The sequence below is a fragment of the Ascidiella aspersa genome, chromosome 2 (genome assembly GCF_963924565.1).
Source record: "Ascidiella aspersa chromosome 2, kaAscAspe10.2, whole genome shotgun sequence".
In the NCBI taxonomy this organism is placed as follows: domain Eukaryota; kingdom Metazoa; phylum Chordata; class Ascidiacea; order Phlebobranchia; family Ascidiidae; genus Ascidiella; species Ascidiella aspersa.
The window spans coordinates 12,008,695-12,022,984 of record NC_139448.1 but is presented as its reverse complement, the minus strand read 5'-3'; the positions used below and the strand labels follow the sequence as shown (position 1 = coordinate 12,022,984).

The window sequence follows — 14,290 nt, the reverse complement described above, 5'->3', positions numbered from 1 at the left end:
CCAATTTTTCCTCGAAAAGACAAGTCCAATATGTTCATATTCGCTGCAATATGTGGCTCAGGTTGACAACAGGGATGTCCTACAAGGAAGCATAATACTTCAGTGGGATAAAAGACTACAGCGAAGCATATCGAACAGTAGTTCAGGTGTATTTATTAACGAGTTGAAAATGACCGTTGCAAGTCAAGGCAGTGGAATTACTGTCAATCCCGAATCGCCCATTTCAAACCCGACATCCCCGCCAATGTTTTCTATCTCTGACAAGTGAATGATTTAAATTTAAAATAGCCGACCTTATTTACACAACAATCCGTTACTCAAGGGAACGCGAGAATTGTTTTTCAAAATCATAAAATACATTGCTGCAACAAACAGCTCTAACCAGAAATGTGCAATCGCATGTAAATAATTATCCACCTGACTGCTGCAAGCAGCTATCAATAGCGTTATACTATTTCCTTACAATCGTTTGTGTTTTATGTTAGTTTTAAACGTTATTGAACAAGTGTCGTTCCTATACAGCCTGTATATTTTGTATATGTTGCCATAAATTTATCGTATGTTTTGGGGATTTATTTTATTTTAAGTTTTTAAATTGGGTAGACTCATATATTTTTTTACGCCAATACCCAAGTTTTTTATATTCGCCTTTCTATATTATCTACATCACGTAATTTAAAGCAATCAGTAACGAAGCCATGCTTTAATGAGTTACAAAGCACGTAATTGGTCTTGGTTTGCTGCCTTGTGCAACCAGATCTAGTGCCCTAAACAAAAATTGGGGCGTTATCGAATCATTTTATTTACTTTTATAGGGTAAAGTTTAAAAAGGGTCATTGGTGAATGAGCTATTAGTCCAGTCAAGCAAAATCTACAAACCTATTGCAATTGAGCAAAGCATTGTATTATTCATGGACCAAAAAGTTCGTCATATCTTGTTTTTGCCGCTTTATCTTTTTTGGTTTGCTATGGTTTGCTTTGCGTATTTCAGACCGATTTTTGTCCAAAGCTTTATAGAAAAAGTATGCATCGTAGACGTTTTAAATTTCCAAACATGGTGTAGAGTGGTATGTTGGTGCATACAATAGGTTTATGCGTCTGCACCGTCCGTTAGGGACCTTTCATTGGGGGAAGCGTCATTGTTTTCGTTCTTTACAGCTATCTACTCCGATCTAGTTTCATATGTTTTACTGATCTTTAACGTCATATTTTCGGCGTGGTACTCATTCTTGTATGTTTTTCATACCTCTGTATACAAAAAGTGTCAAATCTATTTATGTTCCATTTTACACCTAATCGGTGCCTTGCACTTGAAGCCATTTTAACCAAAATGAGCCTTTGTGCAATAAACCTAAAAAAGTTTTTTATGTCTAATAAATTTCGCTCTCTTAGTTATAAGCGTGGGAATTTAGTTCCAACTTATCACAGCAGTAGAGGTATGACAAGTTTAAATTTCTGTAAACTTTATTGACGGTATGAGAATCGATTCACGATATTTTCCAGAGGCTGTCAAAACACGTCTGTTTGAAGCTGGTTCAACCGTAATTTTCTTAATAGCGACGAAACTCTGCATGTTTTTATGAATAACCTCGATACACCACTGTTAAGAACGTAACAGAGAATTTCCAGTCACGCTTTAGCATCAATTAGTTTTCGAGGTCAATTATGGCTCCTTTGCCATTGTCTCGACACATGGGCGCCCGCAAGGGGAGGAACTTCCCCCCCTGGAATTTCAAAATGCGATTATGAGTATTTTTTATTATAGGTTAAAAATTACTTATAAATGTTAAAAATATTATACACTATCCATTGACCTCAGTGGCGTATCCAGGGGGGCGGAAGTTCTTTACCCCCTTTTTGTAAGTGATATTATCCTTTTTGTTCGTTTTTGTCATGGTTTAACAAACTGTTCGAAGCGGCGTGCTTTTTAAGTAATTGGGTCACGCGTATTAATCTAATGCGAAACCAAAATTGAGCGCAAAACGCCGTTTTTCGTCTTTAGTTTGGTCGACCATAAACGCTGGATAGTTTTTCTCTTTCATTACCGGTATTTGTTTAGGTTTAGGTTGACTGATTAGCAAGTGTGTATTCGACAATTCACAACGCTAAGTCAAACCTTCTTTCTTTTATACTCGCTAAAAAACGTCGAGTTATACGCAGTATGTTGCTCGCTGTTCGGTCTCTGCGCTATAATATCCGATGTTGGTGTAACATCGACATTTGTTTAACTGAAGCAGATTCTTAAAAGGAGGTATGATGGTGACTGTCGTGCGCGTTTCAAAGCCTCCATTTTTAAGTAATGACAGTTAACGCAAAATTATGCTATTTAAGCATACTCTAAGACGGGAGTGGGCAATTATTTTTAACCGCGGGCCACATGAGAAACTTAAAATGTTGTCGCGAGCCGGGTCAAAAAAGAGGATCTCAAATGCATGTAATATGACGTCATACTACGAGGCTAAAAATAAATTAGCTAACGAACTTGTTATTACGTTAGGAGTTGTACGCAAATGTTCAATTTACGTCGAATTTAACACAAAGGAAAAAATGTGACTATAGGCTATTTCAGTGTTTCTTAACCTTTTTTACTTGGGGCGCACCTAGAGACATATGCAAACAGGGTGGCGCACCTTGCAAGCGAAGCGAGCGCGATTTTTTTTAGGTGTACCGGTATTTCTCTTAAATTGCCTGCATTTTTTTATTATATAGGTTTTATATAGTTGCATATCTTTAAAGGGACTCCAGCTTTTAAGACTAAAAACCTTATTTTGTCCATTTAAGTCTTGTTCCGATTAATTTTGGACTTATTTCGTGTTTAGGTCTTATTTAGACTATTTTAGATCTTATTCTGTCGTGTTTATTACTGCGAGTATGGCGTTATTATGTCGGTGAACTTAGTACTATGGTATTATAGATTACCTGAACGTTAAGCATTGAGCACAGATAAAAATATACATTGCTTGATACATACTTTGGTAGGTATAAATCGGGAGAAATACACAACATGGCATTAACTAAATTAGGCTGACAAACGTGAATCTGTGTTTCAGAGTTTAGAAAACGGCATGTATTTTGGTCCATATTTTAAAGTCGGAATACATTCGAAAGCAGCGCAATATATCTATATATATTAGGGCTAAGTTTGTTAAACTTTTGTTGGAGAGAGTGCCACAGTGAAGAGGACGCTTTTAATCTGTAAATATGGCCAAATAATTTGTGGAAGATAGGAAATAGACAAAAAAGATTCGCGAAGCGCGAAAAAAATCATTTTAGTCTTTAAAACTGGCTTAAAATAGAGTTTGGATCCGTCCCTAGAAATAGTGTGACGATAAAACCAAACGTAGAAATTCCCCCTTGTTTTCGCTCGGCTTATGCATTTTAAGAAAACTAAGCCGCGGGCCGTATGTTGCCCAGGTCTGCTCTAACGTTGTCATAGGCTATAGCGGTCATATTCAAATATTGGATCGCGATTCGGTTCCGGATCTTTTCAGCGTTTTGTGCGGATCTTCTAATTTCGTCTTAAAAAAATAAACTTTCTACAGTGTTTTCATGTGAATACAAATTGTCAGTGTTTATGAATTTTGTAAAAAATCAAGCATAAGAACGAGACTCCTAAATGCTAATCTTTGTGAGCGTTTGAGGATATCAGTCAGCGACAGAAAGCCCCAATTCGATGCTATTGTAAGACATAAAGTTTAAAACAGGGGTCGGCAACCTACGGCCCGCGGGCCGGATGCGCCCCGCCTATGTAATTCATTCGGTCCGCCGCCTCTTAGACAAACTAGATACGAGTCCATTTCAAATACTTTTTGACTATTTTAACTCATATGTGCGAAAAATTTTCCCGCTTTGCGCGAATCATCTTTCTGTGTCCGGCTTGTTTACGTTTTGATGCGGTCTTTTAAACTAGATTAGCGCTTCGATCGTTACCGTTAATGGAAAACGCATTAAAAAATGTTGTACATGAATTTTTTAACATTTTGTATTTTCGGTAATGTAGTAAAAACTTGCAAGAAATTTAAAAGAAATGCCGGTATACCTAAAAGTTTCGCTTAACAAACACTAAACAAGATTAACTATTAAACTTATCGCGTTTACATAAATAAAGCACCATAAAACTTAAAGCGTGTCCAGTATGTTTAATATTCGAATTTGGTGGATCATCATGTTGTCAGGTTGGGCTTGACAACTTAAAATATGACGCTATAGTGCCCGAAATAAGTACATAAGGTATAGGCTATTTTCAATTTTTTTCTTGTGATAAACCAACGACATAGAAATGTAGCTCTTTATATGTCGTTGGATAAACTAACAAATCACAATGCACATCAGTTCGACAACCCCTGGTTTAATGCCATTCTTACAAGTTTCAGAATATACATGCGTACCATATTTGGTACCATATTTGTTTGGTTAAAATTAAGATGCTTCCGAACACTAACCAGACACAGCTTTTTTGTAGTCATTCAAATGCGACGTCACAATGTAACTTAAAACGCCTTGGAACACAATACACGGGTTTTGAGTAATTTCAATAAAAATACCAAATACATTGTGAATGGATTAAGGCCTGTTATTACCAGTCACCTTCTCGCGCGAATGTGCTATTAAATATAGGACTAAATGTATTCTGATCTCTATATGGAGATATATATTATCATATCACATTGAAAAGGTATATTACTATTAAAAAACTTTTAGTTTATGCTGTAATTTAAATAGGGCCGATAAATTTTCCATGTTACATGACTGCTATTTAAAAAACGTGGAATAGACTTGTGCAAAGCGAAAAATCGTTCAAATATAGGCTACCAATAGAAAAACCTCAATTTTATAGTTGTGGATTGTAGGGAATGTACGATGCCTGTGTAGGCTGAAAAGATTCAGTCAAAGCTCAAACATGCCAGAACCAGAAGTATAAACGAGTTTAGCCCAAAGGGAGAAATTTTTACATTGGCCCGCTGCCAGTTTGTAAAAGAGAAGGGTTGGTTGGTTACATTGGCGGGCAGCATCCGACCATGCTGTGGATAGAAATGTGACAATACTACGAGGCGCTGAAAAAATTCCCTTTGAAAATAAAAATTGATTTTGATATAAGTTCAAAGTAATTTTAACCGTATTGGTCAAAATTTTGTCAAAATAAATTATTTTCAGGTCAAAATTTGTCAAAATTTTAATTATTTAGGTCAAAGTTTCCCATTTTTTTTGTCAAAAAATATTCGCCCTACTTATAAGCAAATAGATTATTATCTCTTTGTTATAAGTCACGACATGCTTATTTTTTATTCGAAACAAACTCGCTATATACTTAAACTTTTTAGACAATAAAAGTATCTCGCGAACTTTTACAGTGTTTTATTACAAAGGTCGCAGTAGGCCTATTTTTTGTTGGGCCTGGGGGTCCATCAATTCAGTTTTTATTATACTTATTCCTAATATTCGACAAAAAAAATAATAATCATCCCTTCGCACCACGGTGGTAAATCATGCGTAACGAACCAAGCACAACACATTGGCCAACTTTCAACGTTAAAGTAAAATGCATTACGTTTGCTGATGAGTATTGTTGAAGTAGTCATACTCGTAATTACAAAATTATAAACTGTTCTTTTCAAGATTCTTGGTTGTCAAATGAATGTTTAAAGGTCTCTTAAACGAGGAGTTTGATTCAACATCTGATAGCAGTGAAGAAGAAACTGGCAAATCCGTAAATGATTCGAAAATATTGTTATCTTCTGTGCTTGAGGTAAGGGTATTTTATTGGCAATTAATTGTGTTTTAAAAATGCTTTTTTTATCACACAATAAACCAAAAGGAAGATGCACTTACCTACTTTACAGAAAATTGATGCAGAAAGAAATTTAGATCTAACTTCAAACCAAAAGGCAAGACTTCCCAGCTCCAAAGACAACTTAAATAAATCAGAAACTTCAGTTCAAAGGTAAAAAATGCACAATCAAATGGCAGTAGGGTTTGATGGGCAACCTTACCATTTAAAATTTAATTTTAGCACAAGAAAGCAATATAAGACATCAAACAACCAAGGAAAATTATCTCAAAAAGTTGATGTTCGGATTTCCAAAATATTGGTATATTATATATTTAAATGTTTTTGTTTAATATAATTTTTCAAGATTGTAGTTTTATTGGAATTTAAGGAAGAAAGAAAACTAAAGGAAGCATTAAAAAAGGGAGACGTTGAAAAGGCTGTTTCAATAACCTCTAACCTCTGCCAACACGATTTAACTGAACAAGCAGAAAAAGTTGCAGAAGTCCAAAAGTATAATAAACGCAAGGAAGCAAAGGAACAAAAGAAAATCAACAGAAAAAGAAAGAAGCTTTCTTGGACGTAAGTTGTTTAAACTTTATGAAGTATGTTGTACTGGGGCTGGATTTTAAAACAAATATAACCAGTTACATATTCCAAAATTCTTTAGAATTTCCTGTCCTAATCAAATTTAGTCATTTATAAGTTGTAATTTGAATGAATCATTTGAATTAAGAGACGGATGATGCCCTATTTTGTGGTGAAAGATATTTCTCTTATTCATATTTTCTCAAATGACTGACTCTGATTAAGACAGGAAAGTCTAAAGAATATTTGATCCATTTGAAGCCATTGTGGTCATTTACGTGTAAGGGCGAGGAGATATCTTCTTATTTTACACATTTATTGTTTTGCATAATAATTTTAAAAGTTTAACCTTCAGATTCAAGTCACTAAAACTTAAGTGCAATATTGTTTTGTAAATCATTTTTATTCTTTTAGATTTGAAAGCAAGAAAAAGTGGGAGACCAAGAGTAACATGTAAAATGGCCATCATTCGGATATCACCTCATTTTGTTGTGCTTGGGAATCGCAAGGGTATTCAAGTGATTGCCAAGGGCACAAGCAACAAGTTCAGCTATATCCATGAGTACAAAAGTAAATCTGAGGAAGAACGCCTGGACTATGCCTTGTTTTCGCCAAGTTTTTCTCATTTTGCTGCACTCTACTCTGACAAAACTGTTGTAATTTGGAAAGTTAAGGATATAGACTCTGGTTTTGAGGAACATAAAATAATTGAAGTAAGCAGAAGATCTACATCACTTTCATTTTCCACTGATGAAAAAGAAATATTGGTGGCGGACAAATCTGGAGACCTGTATTCCTTTAACTTGCAAGGTATCAAAAGAATTATTGTTTACCCTCAGTGTGTAAAAGTAAACCACATAATATCTCTAATCATTTAAACATATTTTTAGGTTCTGGTGTTGAAGTTGCTAATAGTGAGGACACCAGTGAAGATGAGGGGGCAATTCTTGGGCATGTATCAATGTTGCTGGATGTTGTCTGCACTGATCAGTACATTATTACCGCTGACAGAGATGAAAAGATACGCGTTTCCAATCGCCAAAATCCGTTTATCATTGAGTTGTTTTGTTTTGGCCACACAGATTTTGTTTCCCGTCTGTGTCTTCTCTCTGATAAGTTGCTGCTGTCCTTGTCTGGAGATGGAACTGCAAGGTTATGGGAGATTAACACCGGGACATCTTTACAAATTATAAAAATTGACCAGCAATCAGGGAAAGCTGAAAACTCAGAAGAACCAACAGAAAAACAAATCCCATCTATTGTGGCAAAATCGATGAATATGGTTGCAATTGGTTGTTTAAAGCAGTCTCACACAAATTTGTATAAACTAAAAGACAATCAATTGCATTTCATGTATGCTTTACAACTTCCTAAAGATAGTGAATTAATGGATTTTGATTTTTTGAAAAATGAGGGAATATTACCCACAATTTATACATTATACAAAAATCAATCACTGCCCTGCGTAACCTGCTTTGAATGTTCTCCTGAAAGCCAAAAGGAATTACGAATTGAAAGTCTAAGTGACATTCTTAAAGAAATGCCCTGTGAAGATTTTGTCATAAAATCATACATTCCACTGTATAAACCTCAAATGGGGGGCAAAAAATACCTTGCCTTCTATAAGAAAAAAGAGGAAGGAAAAGTTTTTAGTAAGGGCACAACCACCAAAAAAATTAAACTGGAGGGCTGATCTCTTATACCTGCGTGATTTGTTTAGCGGTAATAAATATACAGTGCTCTAAAATCTGAGTTGCTTTTGTTGTGGACTTTACTTTAGGTTATAGATCTGGCTAAGTGTTTCCTATCAAATAAGACCAGATATGTGATTTCCTAAAATTAAATTTACCCCAACAAGACTGTCATATTACATACATCTCAAATTGTGCAATGTTATTCAATTTTAGCATTAAACGAGTTTTAGTAAGTCTCTTTATTGCACAACAACTAATTGGTCAAATGTTATGGGAGAAAAAAGGTGAAGAAACTATGCCCTGATCTAACAATTATTTTAACTTTTTATATTTCATAGTAATCAATAATGGTTGTACTTATTTTAAAACCTATATCAATTTAATTGGAAATTATAGCATTGTAGTTAATTCTCAAAGTTTGCGGTCTTCGACCCAGCACAACTTTTTAGTTATGTACAAAGTTTTAAACTTTAAAGCCTAGTAACTTGTTTTTGATTTACATAAAGGATTCCTTTGTTTTGATTACAAATTTTTAAATATTGATGAATTCAGTATTCATACATAGCACATTCATACATGCTACTGCGGGGCTAACTAGGTTTGTAATGCTCTACCACGTATTTTAATGAGGTGAATGGTTCACCCCAGGGTGAATAATTTTTTTTGCAGGGGTGAACCAACCAAAAGGAGTGGAATAAGGGTGAACCATGGGAAATGGATAATAGCTTGCGAGCAGAGTGGATATTCCGGGAGTTCAACCTGTTCAGTGAAATATAAACAACAAATACGGCCATATATAAAAATGATAAACAAGATAGTTTTATCATATCATAAGACCAGGGTAAATGAAATTTGGAGATATATGCTAGGGTGAACAAAACTAAAAGAGTTTAAGAAGCACTGCTCTACACCACCTTAGGACCATTGATCCTCCGGTCACAACACTAGCAGTTGAAGAATACCAAGCTGTTGCTAAAACTTTTGTATTGCGTTTTGCGATGTAAAAATGCAGTAAGACTCTGTTTCATAAACTTTGCGCATTTAAAAAAAATGTAAACAAGTACCACTCAAATTGCTATTAATGCTAATCGCTTTCCGCTTGGTCCAAAATCTGGCTTGCTTTTCTTCTTCCTTGGTGAGCATGTTCCTCCGCAGAATTTTGTAAAACGCTGATTGCAGACCGAAAGGCAGTTTCGTCTGTAATTGGTATGTCCAATCTGTGGAAATAAGCATACAGGTAATTTTGTTTTTGTAAAAAACAATAATATATCACATATTTACTAAGCCTTACCCAGATACTTCATTAAATAACTCCATAGGACTGGCAACATCTTTACAGCCTAAGTTAGTAAAAAACTTTGATATGTTATGGCAATCCCTTAGAAGGAACTCCAAAGCATTGGGGTGGGAAGGTTCAACTGACTGGCTTACATCTATCATCCAAACCTGGATATAAAGTTATATTTTAATTTCAGTGCAAAGATATTTACCTTAGGTTGAAAATATTAAAAACGAGTTTTTATAAGTGTGTGTGGTTACTGTTTATTTGAAGAACTACAAATCAATGACTTCTCAATTTTCCCTTATTATATCTTCAACAATAGGATACGATAACTTAAATGTTAATAGAAATAATCTTATTGTTATTTATGTAAGTATGCCATTACCCGATGTTCATGCCAAAGAAGATTAAATTCGCTGAGATCAGCATGAACAAGTTTACAGTCGTGGTACAGTGTTTTCATCATAGATAATACCTGCAGAATAGAGTTGTTAAGCTGATAGTTGTTTTAATTAATTAAAATAAAGGTGGGATTACAGCCTCTGGCAGTATTGGCGTTTTTAAAATTGTTGTTTGACTTATCAATTTGCAAACACAGTAAAAGTTGGAATCAAACAGTAACGGATATCAACAAAAGGTAGATGCACACTTTTTACCAACCTGTTCGAACGCAGACTTTTTCTGTGAGCTTGACAAAATTGCATCCTTCAGTTTTGGCGCTGGCTGCTGGTCATGTCCAATAAATGACATGACAAGAAGATGTTTACGCAATAAAACCACCTCGGGACAAGCGATTCCGGCTTCTGTCATCCGGTTCAGGTTGTGCATCTCCTTTTCGGCCCACATGTGAATAATTTTTCTTGGATTCAGTTTCTTAAAGCGATCTTTGAACCTGTAGTCATCCTTGATGTACTTATCTCTGGCTTTGAATTCATTTAGAGTAGTCTTAAAAACCTACAATGCAATAATTACACCCTGTTTATTTTCAACACAGCCAGTAAAACATTATCTACTTTTAATGTTATTATGATTATGATGCAATTCTTCACCTGGATAAGAAAGTTTTTTCTGTTCAACCCTGGCCCTATATGCTGTTTTTTTATGGGAGTTAATTAGCCAACGAAAATTTTCAAAAATAGTATGTTTCGTGTTGCACTAATGACCTTTATGACACACTCCTTTGGCACATTTAAGACATCAAGGTCATGTTTATTCTGTGGTGTTTTGTTGGTTTCTTCTGTTGCGACGATGTCACCACCATCAGCATGTATAACAACTGCCTCTTTGCCAATACTAATAACCCCATTAACGGACGAGATGATGCCCCGATCAACCAGACGATGAAGAATCAAACGGGTCTTTTCATCGACAGCATGCTCCGCTGTGTAATGCTCCTTTCCTTCATGTAACCTTTGACCCCTGGAAATCATTGCATAAACATGTTTATTTATAATGGTATATTTCATGTAATGTTCATATTCCCTTAATATAATATATATACTACACTGATTTACAATATTTTAGAATCTCTGTAGGGCACATTTCTGTGAAATCTAGATAATTTTAATATTGTTTTACCTAAATAAAAATAAAATAAAATTTTACTTTTATTTTAGATATGTTTTACCTTAAACAAGAAGGCCAAAAAATGTTTACCTTCTGTCTTCAGAGTAGGCATACTTCTTCAAGCTGTTATATATTTTGTTTGACAGTTGTAAATCCATTCCTCTTGCATCTCCCGTGTTAAATCCCACAGGAAAGGAATCCTCCAACTTGGCTGTATTCTTTCTACCGTTGATTTCCAAGTCGTGTTTAGTTACTAGTTCTTTTCCAAACTTAACATACCCTTTAAAAAATTAAAGCAATAGCCTTCTATCTTAAGCTTGAAAACTAGCATAAATATACTGTTGCTGTCGGGCATTGTATAAATCAAAAATGGTTCGTTTGGTAGAACTTTTTTCAAGATGGTCGATCTTTAGTTGCCCCTAAAAAAGTTGACTTGAATAGGTAATCAAAAATCAGTGGTTTTAATAAAAGTTTTGCCAGAAGAACCTATTTTAATTTACCAAAGATTGAAAAGATTGAGGTTGGCAGTGACTGAAAATCGATTTCCTTTTTACAAACCTTTTTCATTTTTAAATTGCAGCATATTCGAACTTGGATCTTCATTAGAAAAATTTGCATAGTGATCTTCATTTTTCTTATCATTATCTTCTTCATCCTCAGACTGAAAAGTTTCATCTGTACGATATTTTGAAAATAAGAGTTTGACCTGCAGAAAAAGTTATTTAGTTGTTATAAATGCAAAACAGCCCATTAATTGACATTGCTGTCTCAGAAACATATGTTTCAGCCTTTGTATTATTCAAAAACACCCAAACTACTTGCCAAACAAAAGTTTTACATAAGTGTACAATTTTTTTGTAATTCTCTGGATGATTTACAACAGTGAACCCAGTGCTAATCTGCAGATAAAATATTGATATTTGTGGAATACTAGATTTAACTATTTAAGACGGTGGTTTTTAACCTGTGGGTAATTTCCTAAAACGGGTTAATTTATCAATTCGTTAGATCTAACATATAACATGTTTTGGTATCCAGCCTCAATTTTATTTGAATGCAAGTTATAATTAGTCAATAGCAGAGTTGTAACAACTACACACCTTGGAGTTTTGGTTCACTTGCTTTTCCTGTTTTGTCAAATGATCATTGTATTCCTTGTCCATTTTGGACTGGAGCATTTGGGCAATTATAAAGTCATTTGAGGTGTCGGTGCCATCAATAACAGGTAACACAAGTTCATCATCCAAATTTTCACCTAAAACATCTATAATATTATGAACTATCTATATATATAATCTAGTTAGACATTTTTGGCTCGGATCCGATAATCGATGCCAAGTGATAGTATAGGCACCAATTTGATACCAAATTATTACAAGAATTTCAGGCATTATTTTCAATACAATTTAGCAATTATAATGTCAAATTTAAACTTTAAAAGAATTTAAGTTAGCAACTGGATATAACTAAACTTCTTAACGCTAAAGTAAGTTTTGGCCTAATTGAAAAAAAGTCATTTGGTATCGGATCAGATCGCGATACTTTGTTTTCAAAATATCAGTTATTGTATCGGAATAAAATGTATGATATATTCCTAATACTGGGTTTATATATAAATAATTTAGGGTAAACAGATATTACAATTAGTAGAAAGAATATAAATTTAATTTAAATATGACGAATATGAGCTAAATTCTATTTTAAATGCGGAACTTTCATAGCTAACACAAGAAAAATATTTAATTTCCAACCAGTTTCTTGTAGGTTTTCTTGAGATACAATCCGATTTTCAGCCAAGTGCAGTTGGTTTGCTAACTGTTCACTCATTACTTCTTCAAACGAGGTGTTGTTATGGGGCACGGCTCCATTGTCTTTTAGCCCCCATGGACTTGTGGGCATCCAGGGACTGTTGGGGGGAGTTTTTATTCCAAAAGATCCAATTTTAATCTTGGTATCATTAGTTGGTGGTATAGGAATGTGCTCACTTGAACTAACTGGCACATCTACCATTGTTCCAGAGTGTGATGCCATTGAAGGTGCGTTATCTTATGCCCGTCTTACATTGACTAATCTAAAGTCAGCTTGTTTCTTTTATCCCTACACCTACTACAAATGCCAATATACAAATCCCTTTACACGTTATTATTAGGTTATGTACTATATATTTCTTAATGTAACATATGGAAGTAATTTTATAAGTTAAACACATAAAAAACTGCTGCAATTTCCATTTTCCAATTCACTCTACTCGTACAAAATATGGCAAACAGGCAAAGCTGTTTAGTCTTAGCTTACAACTCGTTGAAACACGTTTAGTCGTTTAGTCAGCTGGCTGCAACTGCTAGTAAAACAACTTTGAGCTGATCGTCAGCAGCTGTTACGTCACTTGTGCTCCACCAATCGGATTGAAGCGATGCCGGTTGTGCAAGAATCGCGCAATCAAACTCTGTTTTCACTGACGACATTAAAACTAACCATTATCCCCACGAATTCAATTGTCGCTTTATCACTAAATTCGGAGTTCTAAATTGATGACTCGTCTATCTATTTTGTGCAGTTGAGTGGAATGTCGATTATTCACTTGCACATATTTCTGCAAGTTTGCAACTCATCTAATGCTTAATCTGTATTGTGTATGCGCTGGACGGTAAAGCTTTGAATTTGGACTAAAAGCTGCTGTACAAGTTGTTAAACTAAATCTAGACCTGCTGGAGCATTTTTGATAAAAGCACCTTATGTACTTCAAATTTGACGTTCTTAAATTTCTAAGATTTTCGATCAAAAAAGCACTCGGGTAACAGCAACAACATTTATTGCCTGTTTCGTATAGCTCATATATTATAACTTTACTCCTATCGTTATTATTGTTATTACTGTCCACATCGCGGCCATCTCGACACACAGCGCTTACATCAACTGATATCGAACAAATAGAAACGTGCAGGGACCCAGAAAGAAGGGGTGGCGAAAATAGGAGATGGAGGGGCATCTACGGCATACGGCTACGACTAGGTAGAAGGGGAGAAAATGCGACGACAGGATGCGCTTTCGGCTCTTTTGAACGCAGAGGTGAAGTTATACGAAGATGCCGAGCATACAAAAGCCGAAACCCTGCGAGAGGATTTCCGAGGCTTGTCCAGCGAAACTAATAAACACGCAAACACACACGCACGCACATGCGGGATTTCGGCTGCAAACGTATGCTGAACGCACTCGCGCACACACAAGCTTAAGTTACGTGGTGGGGGGAGGCGCCTGCGTTCTTCTGTTCATTTAAGAGAGGGCGGGGGCGCGCAATGCAAAAGAATGAAAGTAATGAAACAACACAGAGGCGGCAAAGTAAAAGTCACACTTCACAATAAAAGCAAAAAAAAAACAAATAGCGAAAAGTAA

At 35.2% G+C, this 14,290-nt stretch overlaps 3 protein-coding genes across 3 annotated transcripts; 2 read left to right on the top strand and 1 right to left on the bottom strand.

Moving 5' to 3' along the window:
- Positions 1–5,527: 5,527 nt before the first annotated feature.
- Positions 5,528–6,938, top strand: LOC146163697 (uncharacterized). The gene is made up of 5 exons (XM_083382180.1): positions 5,528–5,746; positions 5,841–5,941; positions 6,011–6,089; positions 6,159–6,349; positions 6,770–6,938. The coding sequence occupies exons 1-5, from the start codon at positions 5,636–5,638 to the stop codon at positions 6,810–6,812; spliced, it is 525 nt and encodes a 174-aa protein (XP_083238306.1). The 5' UTR covers positions 5,528–5,635; the 3' UTR covers positions 6,813–6,938.
- Positions 6,814–8,048, top strand: LOC146163696 (tRNA (guanine-N(7)-)-methyltransferase non-catalytic subunit WDR4-like). Its single transcript, XM_083382179.1, has 2 exons — positions 6,814–7,165; positions 7,246–8,048. The coding sequence occupies exons 1-2, from the start codon at positions 6,814–6,816 to the stop codon at positions 8,046–8,048; spliced, it is 1,155 nt and encodes a 384-aa protein (XP_083238305.1).
- A 974-nt stretch (positions 8,049–9,022) lies between these two features.
- On the bottom strand, positions 9,023–12,997 carry LOC146163695 (serine/threonine-protein kinase RIO3-like). The gene is made up of 9 exons (XM_083381565.1): positions 12,649–12,997; positions 11,998–12,152; positions 11,456–11,603; positions 10,988–11,177; positions 10,495–10,750; positions 9,992–10,285; positions 9,717–9,806; positions 9,341–9,495; positions 9,023–9,266 (listed from the first exon to the last, which is right to left on the bottom strand). The coding sequence occupies exons 1-9, from the start codon at positions 12,926–12,928 to the stop codon at positions 9,134–9,136; spliced, it is 1,701 nt and encodes a 566-aa protein (XP_083237691.1). The 5' UTR covers positions 12,929–12,997; the 3' UTR covers positions 9,023–9,133.
- Positions 12,998–14,290: the final 1,293 nt, after the last annotated feature.

What these genes read in the sequence shown, in the direction of transcription:
- LOC146163697 (XM_083382180.1), top strand. Translation starts at nt 5,636, where the DNA reads ATGTTTAAAGGTCTCTTAAACGAGGAGTTTGATTCAACATCTGATAGC. An exon ending in TGTTATCTTCTGTGCTTGAG is followed by an intron (nt 5,747 to 5,840) that starts GTAAGGGTATTT and finishes CCTACTTTACAG; the next exon opens with AAAATTGATGCAGAAAGAAA. An exon ending in AGAAAGAAGCTTTCTTGGAC is followed by an intron (nt 6,350 to 6,769) that starts GTAAGTTGTTTA and finishes TTATTCTTTTAG; the next exon opens with ATTTGAAAGCAAGAAAAAGT.
- LOC146163695 (XM_083381565.1), bottom strand. Translation starts at nt 12,928, where the DNA reads ATGGCATCACACTCTGGAACAATGGTAGATGTGCCAGTTAGTTCAAGT. An exon ending in GCCTACTCTGAAGACAGAAG is followed by an intron (nt 10,751 to 10,987) that starts GTAAACATTTTT and finishes AATGATTTCCAG; the next exon opens with GGGTCAAAGGTTACATGAAG. An exon ending in TTCTTTGGCATGAACATCGG is followed by an intron (nt 9,496 to 9,716) that starts GTAATGGCATAC and finishes CTTTATATCCAG; the next exon opens with GTTTGGATGATAGATGTAAG.
- LOC146163696 (XM_083382179.1), top strand. Translation starts at nt 6,814, where the DNA reads ATGGCCATCATTCGGATATCACCTCATTTTGTTGTGCTTGGGAATCGC. An exon ending in GTATTCCTTTAACTTGCAAG is followed by an intron (nt 7,166 to 7,245) that starts GTATCAAAAGAA and finishes ACATATTTTTAG; the next exon opens with GTTCTGGTGTTGAAGTTGCT.